At 42.5% G+C, this 16871-nt stretch overlaps 1 protein-coding gene and 2 long non-coding RNA genes across 4 annotated transcripts; 2 read left to right on the top strand and 1 right to left on the bottom strand.

Annotated features, from left to right (window-relative positions):
- The first annotated feature begins 389 nt into the window (after positions 1-389).
- On the top strand, positions 390-5677 carry LOC121916000. Its single transcript, XR_006100778.1, has 2 exons — positions 390-1620; positions 3856-5677. It is a non-coding gene; the product is annotated as an uncharacterized LOC121916000 (long non-coding RNA).
- Positions 5678-9417: 3740 nt separating this feature from the next.
- Positions 9418-12998, top strand: LOC121915994 (trafficking regulator of GLUT4 1-like). Its single transcript, XM_042440698.1, has 2 exons — positions 9418-9814; positions 12234-12998. The coding sequence occupies exons 1-2, from the start codon at positions 9464-9466 to the stop codon at positions 12381-12383; spliced, it is 501 nt and encodes a 166-aa protein (XP_042296632.1). The 5' UTR covers positions 9418-9463; the 3' UTR covers positions 12384-12998.
- On the bottom strand, positions 12837-15456 carry LOC121916003. Of its 2 annotated transcripts, none has more exons than XR_006100784.1 (3): positions 15016-15456; positions 14095-14265; positions 12837-12917 (listed from the first exon to the last, which is right to left on the bottom strand). It is a non-coding gene; the product is annotated as an uncharacterized LOC121916003 (long non-coding RNA). The 2 variants fall into 2 exon arrangements; XR_006100783.1 differs by having other exon boundaries at positions 14095-14229.
- Positions 15457-16871: the final 1415 nt, after the last annotated feature.

The following is a 16871-nucleotide window of genomic DNA, read 5'->3' as shown; positions in this document are numbered from 1 at the left end:
ATAAATGTGTTTGAATTCCTCTTTGGTGAGTTCCCCTTTTTTCCATTTTTTATATATGTCCCTTTTAAAATTTAATTCAGTTGAAAGTTCTTTTATCATCCATCCTGGTTTCTTCAAACACTTCCCATTTTTCCTCCTCAGTGGAATGTTTTGAAGACATGCATTCAGTATCTCCCTTTTAAAAAACTCTGTCCATCCTGAATCCCCTTCTTTTTTTACTATTCCTGATAATGGGATCACACCCAATTTTTCCCTAAGTTTACTGAAATTATAGAATCATAGAATTGTAGAGTTGGAAGAGACCGCAAGGGCCATCCAGTCCAACCCCATTCTGCCATGCAGGAACTCTCAATCAAAACATCCCTGACAGATGGCCATCCAGCCTCTGTTTAAAGACCTCTAAGGAAGGAGACTCCACTACACGCCAAGGGAGTTTGTTCCACTGTTGAACAGCTCTTACTGTCAGGAAGTTCTTCCTAATGTTGAGGTGGTCTAGAATGTGTGTCTGGCTATGTCTGAGCTCCTTTTTCCACTGTATGACTGTATAACGCTGTATACATTTCTAGCACTGTATTGCAAAGAATGAGACTTTGAAACTCACGCACAGCTAAGAAATCTTCTATTGGCTACACTCAGTCGACTTGGTCGCTTTGCCTGCCCCTTTTCTTTGGATGACTGAAATGTATTTCTAAATGCAGTGATGAGTGTACATCAATGCTAGAAATGTGGAGACTGAAAGAAAATGTCTTTAGATGGGCAGAATTCCTATCTGGGAAGCTAATTCTGCCATTTTGCCACCACCATCCCAACCAATGTTCAGAGGTGAAATATTGGGAAATCTGCTATGTCTAACCCATTTCCACAGTAATATGGAAAGCTAAACCCTCACTGGAGTTCCCAATCCATATGAATCCATTTGCCTCAGTTATTGATTTCCTTCTTCCATGTTCTGCCCTCTCCTTCTTCTCAGCAGTAATGCACAGCGGTTTTGTCCAAGAGCCAGCACCATACTTAAGAGTTCCTTATCGAAAGAAGCAGAACAGAGTGCCTTGTTTTATAAGGTAAGCATTAAGCCAAAAAAAGATTCGGCAGGATCCATTAAGTACCATAGGAAGAGGAAAGCAAAAGGTGCGGAAAAGACTGACACTGCAGCAAAGGAGAAAGAGCAGGATACCCCCAGCTAATCACAGAATCAAAAAAGGAGAAGGAAAAGAAGCCAGGAAAACTAAAAGAGAACCTGGAGTTACAGAACGGCAAAAGAAAGGCGAGCAGACCTACGTTATGAGCAATCCTTACTATGGGAAAATTGAAGGCAATGCCTTTGCCTCTCTGAATCCACCTCCCTACTCTGAAGAAGAGCCTTATCCACTAGAACCTTCTGCTAGGGCACTGCCAACTCTGGGCTATGAAGCCATTCCCTCTATGCCATCCGAATACCAACCTTATTATGGTTTACCCAACGAAGGATACAACCCCGGAGCAGTCCTTTGTCCTTCGCGGACCATCTTCATCGCAACTGTCCTGCCTCCCTCTGTACCTGACTACTTGGGCTACTCCATCTTTACCATGGTTTGTTGTTTTCTACCCCTAGGATTTGCTGCCGTCATTTACTCTAAAATGGTAAGTTGGAAGGAAAGAAATAGAGAAATATAAAGAGAGTTTTTTCAGAATAATGCATGGTGTGGTGGAAAATTTGTCCTTTGTGATGGTCTTAGTGATTGTTCTTAGAAGAATGTGGGGCAATGATTTGTCTAAAATTGGGAAAATTAGGACTTCTGGATTCCACTAAAGGTTTGTTCTCTCCATCATTTGAGAACTAATGGCATGAGGTTTGTATTGCTAAAGGGAAGAGTTGCACCAAAATGGAAAGAACGATAAAGCATAAAATGAGTAATGGCAGCAGAAGGAGTCTTGCTCAGGCTCATGTTCAGTCCAAGAAAATCATCTCTGGAAAGGTTCTGCAAAAACAAGAATTTTTCCCCACACAGATTTATTGTGACATTTTTACAGCATGCCATTGTTATTTTAATCTGGGGTTTACCATTACCATGTGATTTCCTAAAACTGGAAAGGTCAGATGATCCTTCTCTGAAAGGCAACTTATTGTAACTGCTGTGCGTGTTCTCACTCGGCAATATAACTATCTAAAATATCCTGCCTAGCTCTTTCAACCAAGAACTAGTTTTCAGGCTGTGTTTAGTGATCCAATGCCAGTTGACAAGTACAATTTTAAATGTGGTCATTGAGAGACAAAGACATGAGGAAATATGCTGCCTATGGCCATAGTTGTTGCCACAGTTAAAACTGTACTTGTCAGCTCATCACCACACCCACAAGTTTTGCATTTCTATGGCTATTCATACAATCTAGTTGTAAAGGTTCTTCATGCGACCAGTTCACTCCACACACCTGAGGAAGCAGACCAAAAACCTTATCCCACGGGGGAAATCGGGGGGAAATTGGGGGTTTAAACAGCTATTCTTCCATGCAAAACGTGATATTACAATTAAGATTTTCACACACACTGTTATTAAACAGGCAATGAACAGCAACAAATCGTTTTTGGGATTTCCCCATGAATGATTTGTTGCTGTTTATTGCCTGTTTAATAGCGACGTCATGTGAAAATCTTAATTGTGAGATTGTGTATTGCATGGGATAATCACTGTTTAATCCCCCGATTTTGCCCGATTTCTCCCATGTGATAAGTTCTTAAGTCTATGAAAGCTTATGGTACAACTTCTTTTGCTCAATTAGTCTCAAAGGTGCTACAAAATCCCTTTGTATACTGATATCCCAGACTAACACAGCTATGTCTCTGAAATCTACGCTGATAGGTAGTTGGGAAGGCATGGGGAAACATGGGATGCCACATTTGTGTGTTCAGTTCTCCAAGTATCGTGTAGTTTTTGACCACTGCTGAAAGTTTGAGGACCTGGGCTGGACATACCTTGTTTTCAACTCTATAGTGATTGAGGGGAGAGAGTGGCTTTGTGTTCCCTCTGAAAGAGTCAGGCACAGCGAGTGATATTTTCATTGTTGAAGAGTTTAATAAAAGTGATCTTTAGTTTACCCCTTATTTCTTTCATCTTTCTATCTGCACCATCTCTACTCCTCTTCCTTTTTCTTTTCTTTCCCTCTTCTCCTCATTTTTCTCTATATTTCTTCTTTACTGCTAAGGTAAATAATTAATACAGTGCGCTCTTGTCTTATGCGGGGATCCATTCTGGATCCCTCCGCTTAAGGAAATAGCGCATATGCTCGAGCCCCATTGAAAATAATGGTGCTTATGAATGATGCACGGGTGCCATTCCAACTTCTGTTGCGCGGCTTTCAGTGTAATGACGTAGGCACACTGTATGACAGTAAATGAGGAGAGACCATAGTCCCACCACTGGATATTAAAATGGTTGCTTTTGGGGACTACAGCTCCTAAACAACACTAGCCAGTAAGGCTAATGATCATGCTATATATGGCAGATTCTGGAAGTTGTTGTCAACAATTATTTTTTCCATGTTCTGCTGTTCCTCATGCTACCTGGCTGCAAGAATAGTGTGCAAGCAGATTAAAAAATGGGTGGGGGGATTTGATGGGTTTCACCAGTGGTCAGATCTCTGTGTGCAAAAACCCAGGGAATCCTCCAATGTGATATAAGTTACTTAGAGCATACCACCCGCTGCCCAAGTCTGGCTGTTAATGATCTTTCCTATGTACCAGTAACAAACCACTGGGGTTTCTAGTTTCAGGACCTGCCAATATACAACAAAGGTGCCTTTGTTGCCAACACAACTTTGTTCTCAGTGCCAAGTAGTGCTTTATTTTCTAAGCCATGACTCATCTCCCTTTCTCCCCAGACCCAAGAAGCCAACCACAGAGGCGATGGCGCAGCTGCTCAGCGAAACTCCAGGCTGGCATTAATTCTGGGCAACACAGCATTTGGCATAGGGCTTGTACTCTGGACTGTATCTATCACAATAGTTCTGTGGTGATCCTTGATGACCAGTCAATCAACCTTCAAGAACAAAACAAACTCATTTTGTTTTGCATTCATGAGGTTCAGATGCTAAGAAATCTTCCCATGTCAGAGACAACCTACCTGCTTTCTGGATCACACTATGAAGGGATATGCTATGCTATGGGATGCATCGCCTCTGTATCAAGACTTTGTGATCCATTCTGACATGACACCCAGCTGTGGAATATATGAACCTCAAAGCATTTTGATTTGCAGCAGCATCAACTGATTGGATGAAAGTCCCATCCAGTGACAGATTTGCAATAATCTATCAAATCCAGGGGTGAACATCAGTTGTAATCTACCTCTACGATACACAAACAGGAGGCATGTAAATTGATCAGTGTTGGTGTGGTTTAGTGATTAGAACTAGGACTGGACCTTGTTTAATCCAAATTCTAGTCCCCATTGAGCCATGAAGCTCACTGAGTGACCTTAGCCATTCCCTTTTAACTGAACCTACCTCACAAGGTTGTGGTAAAGATAAAAGTGGAGAGCAGAGTCATGGACAGAATCCTGTTGAGGTCTTACATCTTTGTAAGTGACCTTATGTATGCAGGAATTAGAATCATGCATTTGCATAAGGGCTGCTGTTATATTACTATGAAACAGAGCCAGCAAAGGGTTTGATGCATTGGTACTCAATGCACAATAGGACTCATGCTATTTGTCTTGATGTGCATTGCATCAGTCTTGATGAGCCTTGGGCACCAAGGCAGATCAACTCCTCTTGCTGATGTCCTGACACATACCTTCACAACTCAGTAAAGGGGTTTCTTAGCACCTCTGCAATGTAGCTAGGTATACATAAAAGTAACATAATGGGTTGTAATATAATGGGTCATATAGAATTCTGGTGAAAGTGTATTCCTTTGGAGGAAGTGTGAGGGGTAAAGACAACAATGATCATAATTAGAAACATTTGATAGTTGGACAATGTCTGTGGCTGCATCTGCACTGCAGAATTAATGCTGTTTGACACTGCTTTAACTGTCATGGCTCCATCCTATGGAATCCTGGGGCTTGTAGTTTGTCGTGGCACCAGACCTCTCTGACAGAGAAGGCTAACTATTTCACAAAACTACAAATCTCAGGACACCATCAGATGGAGACATCCCCATTAAAGCAGTGTCAAACTGCATTAATTCTATTGTATGGATAAATTCCAAATTTCATGACGCCCTTAAAACCATGCCATGACTTTGCATCACCTCCTTCCAAGTGCACCAAGCAACCAGATGTCCTTTCAATTCTAGAGTCTTCCTCAGCCATGTTACCTTCCTCTTATTCTCTGCACCTGTCCTTTGTCTGATCTCCTAAGAAGACTTCCATACCTCCTTTGGTGTGCTACCCATGTAAGAAAACCTTTCACCAATAAAAACTGGGAAAGGAAACACCCCAGTTCTTACATATCAAATTACTTCCCATGCTTTGCCGCATCTCACTAGAGAATGCTGTACTTCTGGAGTGGCAAATATGTAGCCCTCCAGATACCTTTGGATTGAAATTCCCAGCAGCCCTAGCCAGCAGAACCCATGTCAAGCATCTCATGGCCGTATGTTACCTGTCCCTGGTGTACTTGCTGTATACATTTCACCTGCTCTGTGCGACTTAATCTCCTCTTTGAGCAAAACACATAAAGGTTCTCCTCTTTATCACTGTATGCATTGTACATGTGTTTATTGTGAACTACTATGGATTTCCATTTTGAGAAGAGGATTTGGGGGTATTTTAGAAAGAAGTATAGCTAGCAGCCTGTTGTTGTTGTTGTTTAATTTACTTATGATACTGAAAATTGAAAATGCAGTAACAGCCAGAGGAGTGCCATAACGTATTCAGGATCCATAGAGGGTTTGAGAAGCTTACTTTTTTGAAGCAGAAGTCCCAGAATTTGCCAGCTATCATACAATACAAACAAAGTTCAGTGTTCTTCCCTCCCCTTATCTGTGTGGGAGATGTTCCTAGACCTGCAGTGGATGCCTGAAACTGTAGATAGTACCAAACGCTATACCAAAAATATTTTTGGACTACAATTGACTGTGGATGACGGAAACCATGGAGAGCGAAATTATGGATAAGGGGGGGCAATGTAATATTTTTGGACCATGGCTAACCACAAGTAAGTGAAACGTGGAAAGCAAAACCGAAGATAAAGTTGGCTTACTGTAAAAAAAAAAAGACCCAAAACCTTTCCTCATTCTAGATGGACAAAATTTAGTGTATTCCAGTTACAAACAGTGCTAACTCTGGACTCCTATACAAATCTAACTGAGATCCAAAACACACTGCAGAAATAATTCAGTTTGAGACTACTTTAACTGCCCTGGCTCAATGCTAGGGAATTCTAGCAACTGTAGTTTTGTGAGACATTTAGCATTCTTTGATAGAAAACTCTGGGGCCACAATAAATTACAGGTCCCAGGATTCCCTAGCACTGAGCCAGGGCAGCTAAAGCAGTCTCAAACTGGATTATTTCTGCAGTGCGTTTTGGTCCTGAGAGTGAGCTCTGCTGAATTCACTGATGTTTCTAAAAGGCTATGCATGTATCCAACTTACAAAATGCATTGTAAACATGTAGTGTTTATTTAACAGTACGGGTCAGTACAGATATACATGATGAGGTGCAATTTCTTTTCTAAGCTCTCCATGTCTGCTTCATTAGAAATGCGAACAGTCTTGCAAAGAAATTTGACAACTGCAGTCGCTAGTCTGAAGTAGGAATTTAAAGAATGCACCCATTTTTTTCTCATTCTCTGTGAGAAAGGTTGTCTTGACACATTGGCACAAATCGTCATCCACTGTATTTTTCTTAGGATTTTATTTTTTAAATGGCACCAACAATTGTGCACAAAAATGTTGGGTTTTGCACAATTTAATCTCACACACAAAAATGTGCTGACATACAAAAATGTACAAATCTCATTTAACAGGTAGGGGGGAAACCCCTGATATCATCCATTCCTTTATGCTTTAGGAACAGTGTATGTGAGGATTTATTTACTTAGGCAGCATCCGCACTGCATAAATTATCCAATTTGACACTACTTTAACTGCCATGGCTCAATGCTATGGAATCCAGGGATCGGTAGTTTGGTGAGACATTTAGCCTTCTCTGTCTGAGAGCTCTGGTGCCACAACAGACTACAGTTCCCAGAATTCCATAGCACTGAATCATGGCAATTAAAGCAGAGTCAAACTGCTCAGCCTCATGGCAAACAATAGTAAAACATCAAAATCTTTTCCTGTTACCTGTGCCAGCTTCCAACACGCAAATAGATCCTGCTGAGGATATCATTCCTTCTCCTCTAACAATTGTGTGCACTCATGCATGCTCAGAGGGCAAAGAGTCAAAATATCTGTTGAGTTCAACCATATGGCTAAGCCAATGTCACCTGCTCTAACTAGCAGCAGCTATCCAAACGTGAGCAGAGATAAATTCCAATCTAGTTCTCACTATTCAAAGAACTGGGGCATATATAAGCATGTTAAAAGGTAGGGTTGCCAACTTATCAACAGGCACTCAAACTATGGCTTTCATGGAAGCCTGATCTACAGCAATTCAAGGTGATAGTGCTTCTCTTCTTGTTGTGATCACCGCCACAGATAAAGTCAATGTGGATTAAGAATTTAGTGCTTCTACACTGAGTAGATAGAAGGATTTCAGGCAGTTCATGGAAGCAGTTAAAATGTGTAGAAAGGGAGGGAACCAAAAAAAATGGGGGTAATGTGAAAACATTGTTTTCCTTTTATCCCTTTTATTTTCCTTTCCCTAATTTCTGGGAGAGAAATGTTGGAAATTTATGGTATCTTTAGTGGAGGGAACAGTCTACAAAATATGTGAATGTCTGAGTGAGGAAATGCTTGTAAGACAAGATACTTCTCATTCCAGCAGGGCTGAATGAAGTCTGTCCTGCATCAAAATCAACAGCTTTAGACAATGGTGATAAGAGTGCCATAGATAACAAGATACAAGTGCTCAGAGCTTGGAAATGTTATTTTCTTGGACTACAACTCCTACAATCCACCAGCCAATATGGGTAGAGGATTCTGGGAAATATAGCACCTCACAAGTAACGTTTCTAGGTTCTGTAAGTAGTATGTCAGATTTCATAGCCTCCAACAGTTCAAAGATGAAAACTAGAATATGTGTGGCCAAACAACAAATTGAGTTGAGAAAAAAGCATTGATGAAAAAGGACACACAAGCTAGGAGAGGCCACAACAGTTTGCTTTTGCCCAAGCCAACTGGAAAAGGCAAAGCTCTGCCCACTCCTTGCCCCTGACGAATAAAGTGTAACCTATTTTTGCACGTTGAACTCAGTTTGCAGCAATTGAAATGAACTGAGGACAAAGGGGGAAAGTGACAGGACAAAAGAGAAAGTGGGACATTTTAAATGCAGATGAAAAGACAGGACAATTGAGGATTAATCTGGACTCTCCCTGTCAAGTCGGAACAATTGGAGGCTATGAGATTTAATGGAGGTAGCATCACTTAACAGAGGGGTAGTTGAGCCTATGTCCTACTTGTAGGTTTCCCAGTGCAATAAACTGGGCCACTGTGGGAATGAAATGCTGGATTAGATCGACTTTCTGATCCAACAGAGTTCTTGTGAAATAAGATACCCTAACCACTCCTGAGCTGTTAGAGCTCAAAGACTCATTTAACCAAGATAATTATAAGTCTGCAGTAGTATTGTAATAATATTGTGTAGTGCTTTGAGTGTTGGATTAGGAGTTTGGAGACCAGGGTTTTAAACCTTGCTTCGTCGTGAAACCCACTGGGTAGCCTTGAGCAAGTCAACCTCTCTCAGCCTCAGAGGAAGGCAATGGCAAACCTCTTCTGAACAAATCTTGCCAGGAAAGTGCCATGATAGCTTCCATTAGGGTTGCCCTAAGTCAGAAATTACTTGAAAGCACACACCACCACCACTACTACTACTACTACTATTACAACAAAGTTTTCCAATGACTTGCACCCCACCTTCTCCTTTCCTAACTGCAAGGGGGAGGAGGTAGAGCAAAGGATGTGAGCCCTCTGCTGTAAGGAAAGATCTTCATCCTTGCTAGAAGTTGACACACCCAGTCCATGCTTTCTTCCTCTTTCCTCCTTCCACCTACTGGTTAAATTGTGTTGCAAAAGGCACCCTCAAGCCATTCTTCCCAAGAACCAGAGCGAGACACAAAGTCCCCAGCGCAAACAAAGAGAGCAGAGTGACCTTGCTTGGCAGAGCCAGGCATCCAGTCTCATTCAGCCCACGGGCAGAAAACACTACAAGGAGTGGAAGTCAACCGCTGAAGGGAAATTCTTGGAGGAGAGGCTGAGGAGGGAACACCAGAAGCCCAACAACTCCCTTGGGTGGCAAAGCAGGAGGAACTCAGAAAGGAGAAGGGACTGTTTTTCCAGAGCTGCAGAAGAAAGAGGGAAAGAGAAGAGAACAAACTTGCACCATGAGCAATCCCAACTACGAAAAGGTCCAAGGCACCACCGCTGATATGTCGAATCCACCCCCCTACGCTGAAAAAGAAGACTTCAGAGAACCCGATCCACTGCAACCTCCTCAGGGGCCAGCAAACCCCAAGGACTATGGCGGCGTTCCCCCTATGCCACCCCAGTACCAACCCTATCCTGACCCAGCTGGTGCAGGGCTCAACCAAGGTCCAATCCTCCAGCCTCCGCAGGCCGTCTACATCACTCCCGTCCAGCCCACCAATGAACCTGACTATCTGGGCTACTCCATCTTCACCATGCTTTGCTGTTGCCTACCTCTGGGTATCGCTGCCTTGGTTTACTCTATACAGGTAAGTCTGGTGTAGTTATGAATACCTACCTGGGGAGTACGAGGCAGGGTCAAGATAATAATGTTGGAAAGCCTGTTCATTGTTATTCCATCTCAAGACAAAAACTTCAGTTCTTTGAAGTGTCAGGGAGAACAATAGACTCGCAACAATCTTTGTGTCACTTTCTCCCTAAAATGGAGACATGAGGAAGTGGTGCATAAAACTTATTTCTCTGGCAGCAGAAAGAAAGCTACTGTGATTGTTTGCTGTCATGTGCAAGAACAAAACAGTCAAGGATTTTTGTCTCTGTATATTTATTTGTGAGCCACCTTGTGTCCTTTTCTTGGAGAAAGGCAGTATAAAAATGAAATAAATAAATAAAATAATTCAAGTATAGAGAGGGGGGGGAATTAGTTACAGAAGACCTTAGAAGGCTACTACTTCCCCATCATGCTCTCATCAAAAGAAAATCAAAAACTTCCCCCAATTCAAAGTACTGTATGGGGGTATTTTCATTCCCTATTCACTTTTGTTACTGGTGTATGCCTTCAAGTCATTTCCAGTGTATTGCGAACCGATCACAGGATTTTCTTGGCAACGTTTGTGGAGAGGGGTTTGCCTTTGCCTCCCACTGAAGCTGAGAAAGTTCTTTTGATCAGTAAAAAGGATAGCCATTGTGGTCTGTTGCAGCGAGAACAAGAGAAAGCTTTGTTTAAGCAGAAATGCAAAGCAGTTTATTGGCGTGGCAGGTGCCTCCCCGATTCTGTTTTATCTGAGCAACAAGGGCATAAGAGTTTTGCTCATGGGATATTTTTAATATATATCTCCCAAGCATTTTAAATGTCTTACACTGTTAGTGCGTGTAAATTCAATAATTTCTTAACTTTACAAATTACATCTTTCTATTCAGGTACAGCTCCTAAAATCCCCCAACCAATAATGGTTAGTGAATGTTGGAAGCTGTAGTCCAGTTAGGATATCTGGTCACCCTGCTGCCACCCCATATTTTTCTTCTGATTTTAAAATGCCTCAGTTTCCCTGTCGTCCTCCTATTTTCGCTCTTCATCCTCAGCCTACTTCCCATTGCTGAGAACTGGGTTCAAAATGCAAGTGTAGTTTGCATCTAATTAACTCAGCAGTGGGGAAAGGACAGAATGCCCTTCCCAATAGACTCCGGCAAAAGCAAACTGCAGCAGCCTCTCCTAGCTTGTATTTTCTTCCTCATTATTATAGGCTCAATCAAGATTAGTTCCAAAAGGGAAGAAGGAATAAGATTTAAAGTCTTCCAGTTCTTCTCACAAGGGATGTCACTTGGGGGTGAGGGAGTGTGTGCCGCACTAAGTGACATCCTAAGGGGGAGTGACACAACTGCTTTCCAAACTTCTAACTGTGGGCAATAATGGGCTGTGGCATTTGCTTGCATCCCTTTAAAACTGGGAAGAGATGGTGTGCATCAGTGGAAGGAGAGGTTGCAGTGTGTGTGTGTGTGTGTGTGTGTGTGTGTGTGTGTGTGTGTATTAAAATATATTCTTTTAAAAAAAATGTTTCTTATTAAAACATTCTTTAAAAACATCACATCTTACCATGTTTTCACTTTAACCAAATGGATCTATATACAGTGTGTCCGCATTATATGTGGGCTCGCTATACGCGGCTTTGAGCTTACAAGCTCAAGCCGTGGGGAGTGCGTGGGGTGCAAGGGGTGGCACACCCCATTCAGATGAATGGGGTGCGCACCACTGCGCCACCGCACCGCCGCGCACATGAACCCCATTCAAGTGAATGGGGCTCCAGCATAGGTGGAATTCGCCTTACGCGGGGGAGTCTGGAACGGATCCCCCACGTAAGGCAAGAGTACACTGTACATGTAAATGCATTTAACCTGTGTATTGGATACTGTAATGTAAGGCTATACTTTTAAGTTTGCTAGTTGTTTATGTCACAACTATTATCATCACATTCTCTTAAAAAAGGGGGGATTACAATTTATGGGTAACATTAGTACCAAAAAAAAAAAAAAGATTCTGTATGGTGTGATATGGGAGGAAGTGACAACATGGGGGAAGTGACAACATGAGTTACCCCACAGGGTGACACCAAACCCTAGTGACACCAATATCCCTCGCTAAGGTGTTCTGCACTTGTTTCTGTGTTAGACAGAGGGAAAGTATTGCCTAAGGTGACTCTCAGACCACATGGTTGTTGGTAAATTGTGAAAAGCAGGAAACCAAAGACGGTGCTAATCAATAGGCTGGCCACTGTTTCACAATTATGTAAGACAGGGATGGGCAATTGTAGCCTGCCTGCCTGCCTATCTAATCCTGAGCCTTTGGGACCCATGAATGGCCCAAGAGCCACACTTTGCTCACCCCTGATTTAGGGCTACCCACTCTGGTTGTACTTTTTCACTAACCCATTGGTTTTGTCCTTTCCTTTTCAGACCCGAGAATCCAATCACATGGGAAACCTTGCATCTGCTCAACGAAACTCCCGTATGGCACGCATCTTGGCCCATACAGCGCTGGGAGTGGGGCTGTGCATCACAGTTCTGTATGCTATCTACCTTGGAGTACTTCTCTCAGCACGCTAAGTGACAGCCTCTCCGCCAGCAAAGAGTTCCTGAGAATGTGATGTTTGCATTTGTGATGGCTCAGCTACTTTGAGTAATATACACCTTCCCTGGGATCCACCGTAGGATGCACAAATCTCTTAAATCAAAACGTCCAAAAAGATACAAACGGATTGGCATGTGATGGCTGGACAATGCTGATACAGGCAGCCAGGCTGATCAAATTATACTCCTCTTGCCAAAAATAACCCAACTTGATCCATTTCTTTGCATTCAAACAGGGTTAGATTACCTCCTCCAGTTGCATCACTTTGCAGTGTCTGTTCTATTGCCCCAATGCTCTTACTATTCCAGAGTCCGCCTCTGGATGGCTTCCTTTTTTGACATTCCTACCTAAACCTCCCAATTTTACTTGATCAACTGCCTGTCCTCTCCAACCCTTCACAGAATAAAACCAGACATACACAGGTGAAACTACCTTATTTTCCAGCGGTCTTGAAATTATCCATCAATGCTTGAACCCCAACAGCAGTCTGGGCACTTGCAGTCTTTTCCCTACAATGAGATGTATATTTATTTAAATGATTTGTTTTGTAACGCATATTTCCATGAATAAACTGATACGCAAAAACATTATGCAAGTCTCTGTCCTCTTGTGTGTTCTTTCTCAGTGTTGCATGTCTGGGGCTGGGGGTGGTAATGAATAAGTAGCACCCCCTCGAAATGAGCCAGCAAGCGAAAGCAGCTTTGGTTACCCATTCTGGCACACATTTCTCTCACTCCACAGTTCACAAACAATCCCTCTGCTTTGTGCTGGGGCACGTCCAGACTATCCAATTATAGTATTATCATTCCACTTTAACCGCCATAGTTGTGTCCTGGGATTTTGCAGTTTGGGAGATGCATATAGAGTTCTCAGACTGAGCTTTAGCTCTGTACTATATACTAAGCCCAGGATTCCGTAACATGCAGCCAATTGAGTTAAAGTGGAATCATAGTGCTATAACTGGCTAGTATGACAAAGGTCCCAGCCTTTTTGCCCCCTCTTTGTTTATTTTCTTCCCATGATACAAGGGAAAATTGGGGTATCAGACAATACAGCACACATATCATGCCTTGTCCTTTCCCACAGGTTTGGTAATGTCTCTTCCTCACCCTCATTGAATCATAGAGTTGGAAGAGACAGGATCTAGGGGAAATGTGTGCTTGAATTCTAAAACTACATTGTCTGCAATCCTGCATTCCATGGCTAACACTTAAGCATGTGTGCAACAAGCAACAAGCAGCATTTCTGGCAAGTTCTAGAAACTCGTTCAATCACTAATAATGATAAGTGATTCGTTCAATCACTAATAATGCACATTTCTTGGCATAATTAACAAACATAATTATTTAATGAACTACTAAAATGTTTCAGCTTCTGCCCCAGTTTCTCGCTCCCCCAAAGTTTGTTGCTGCTTCCACTCCCGCTCACCCCACTATGTGATATTCAGCCTAATGCTTACTATTAAACTGTTGTTCTTTTTTAATGGACGGAAGTAGCCACAAACAAAATAGATCCATTTGTTTTAAATGGGTTTTTTCCTGGGTTTTTTTTCCACCAAGAAATCATCATTTTGTTCTGTAAAGTCAATTCAGTCAAAACTATTACATAAATAGTTAAGTGACTCTGTTTGAACAAGTGTGTAAACACACTATTTATTCTAGGAATATGTAGACTTGTAAATCCTACCTCCAATACACAGTTCCTCCACCTCTGGGATCAAAGTCCCAATGTTTATAGTGCAACGTCCTTCCAACCACCTGCCTTACTTCCGGCCCAGAGCTTGAACATGTCACTTGTTTCACACAGCAGCTACTCAGCCCCCTGCAAAACAAGCCCATCCAAGATTGTCACTGGGAGCTGTAATCCAAAAAATATTTTGAGGGTTATTGTTTCAAAATATAACTTGTACAACCACAGGTCCATGGAAATCCAGGACTTGTCATTCCTCATACAGCATGTCATTTAGGAAAGAATCTCTCTCTCTCTCTTTCTCTCTCTTTCTCTTTCTTTCCCCCAAACTAAAACACACACACACACACACACACACACACACGTAACAAAAGTTTTATTTATACCCCACTTCCCTGTCCAAAGACAATCTAGCATATTCTCTCTCTTCTAGAGAAGGTCGAAGGTTAGCAAATCCCATACCCTCCACCTATCTCAGGGGCTGTGTAGATGGGCGGCTCCATGCCACCCATTTTTGTCCTGGAAAGAGGTCAAATCAACCAGACGCCACAGCCTCTGAAGGGAACAAAAAGAACCTGCTTCTGGGAGGATTTTTTTTTTTTTTTTGTGTCCCCAAAGGGGTGCCATAGGCTCACTTGCACACCATGATGCCCCTTGTACTTAGTGCCATTTGGGCACTGCACCTGAGGGATGTCATCATGGCATGACCCGTGTGTATGGGTTCACACCAAGATCATACCTGGGCACCACAATGAGAGCTCAGAGCATGCAGATGCTGCATGCTCACTGCACAAAAAGTGCCGGTCTGTAGAGCCCCTCAGTTTAGCAAAGTTAGTCCTAGGTAATGCTCTACTGTCCCACTCTCTCAGATGCTTTTAAAATGAACCAGTTTCATTTTCCTCCTTTATCCTAGCTTACTTCAATTGCTGCAAAATGAATTCAAAGTGAAAAAAACAGTTTCAGTTCAGTTAACTTGGCAGTGGGGCTCCACTGGAGAGAGGATTTTGGTTGCTGCATGGTCAGTAGAGAATTCCAACTTCTGCCGAAGAGTAAGTTGTTATGGTGTAAGTCTGATTCATGCCATTGCCAACAGGATGCCAATCTTTTTCCCCCTCCTCATGGTAATAGGGTTGCAGAGAGCCAGTGTGGTGTTGTAGTTTGAATGTTCGGCTAGGAATCCACTTGATCTTTTTGCAACTCTTTAACTGGCTTGGTAATAATTAACATACATAAGAATATCATCCTTCTAAACAACATCCTTTTGTTGTTAACTGCCATCAAGTGAACTTGGATTTATGGTGACCCTTTGAATGAAAAGGCTGGTATGATGTAGTGGTTTGAGTTAGGATCAGGGTTCGAATCCCCACCTGGTCCTGTGTGGAGTTGGGCAAGTCCTACTCTCTCAGCCTTAGAGCAAGATGATGGCAAACCCCTCTGAATAAACCTTGCCAAGAAAACCCAAGATAGAGGGTTGCCATGTGGTTGCCACAAGAGATGTAAGAAGAGGAGTGCAATGGCAAAACCCCTCTGAAGAAACTTGCTAGGAAAACCCCGTGATAGGTTTATGTTAGGGTCATCATAAGTCAGAAACATTTTGTAGGCACACAATAACAACAACAACAACAACAACAACAGGGTTGCAGCCTGGGAAAGCCTGGTCAGATCTTTAGGCCTTAGTAAACCTATCCCTGCCTCTTCTCCTGCTTGGACCCTGCCTCCAGCACTGGAAGATTTGGAGAAAGGGAAGGAGGGGCAAAGGGGAAATGGTGTCTTATTTTTACTTGAAGTGCTTTGGCTGTGTTCTGAAAAAAATCCATTCTGTCCAGTTTTATGATTCACATTAAAAAACAAAAAACAAACCCTGAACCACAGATTCTTGAAAAAGACCGACTGCGAAGGAGTGCTTGTGCGTGAGAAGGAGAAAGGGAGAAATGCTTCCAACTATCCTCATCTGTGTGGAACAACCTTCACGTCATGATTCTCCCTTTCCAGTAAATTACTGTCTATTTATGCTTTCTGTTTTTGTCTTTGGTGGATGTCCTTTCCGAACCACTTACATACAGTAACTTCCCATCCCCGTTTGGTTAGCAAACTGGTCATAAATGAGACCACACAGGCAGCCTCCAAAGATATCTAACCCATCATTCTTGGTGTCTCTCTGGAAGGGTCCTCTCAGGTCAACATTGGTCCATTCCTTGGAGATCCCACCCTGTATTTGACTCAGAGCACAGCTGTCCTAGAAAGTCCACTTGTCCTAGAGGTATATAATTCCAGAAATTTTGAAGCCATGGGGGTGGGGGAATCCAACCAAGATCCTGAATCATCCTTGTAACTATAATGACAGAATTCCATCCATCAGAGTTACAATAGGCAATTCCTTACCCACCATCTTCATACTATGTTCACAGCATGACATTATCCTGATAGAAGCATTCCTGAAGTGCAGAGGATTGGAGTGCAAATGATGTCTGAGACACAGTTGGTTGGAGGGGGGGGTGCCTTGAAAAGAAGCAGCTGGAGACACCCCCCTCGGATCCTGCCAGAACAGCTTTACTAAGGCATCCTACAACTGTGGGCATGATGCAGATGTCATTTCCCAGCATCCTAATCTCCAGTGCCTTGGAAACACTTTGGTCAGGCTTCAAAGGTAGGTTTTGGGGGTTATGTTCAGTTATTTAGTCATCTAGTCTAACTCCACACCCATGGAGGAATTCACAACTAAAGCATTCTTAAAAGATGGCCACCTGATCTCTATTTAAAGATCTCCAAAAAAA

Source organism: Sceloporus undulatus, chromosome 9 (genome assembly GCF_019175285.1).
Source record: "Sceloporus undulatus isolate JIND9_A2432 ecotype Alabama chromosome 9, SceUnd_v1.1, whole genome shotgun sequence".
NCBI lineage: Eukaryota > Metazoa > Chordata > Lepidosauria > Squamata > Phrynosomatidae > Sceloporus > Sceloporus undulatus.
The sequence above is the reverse complement of the archived record's forward strand: the minus strand, read 5'-3'. Positions and strand labels throughout refer to the sequence as shown.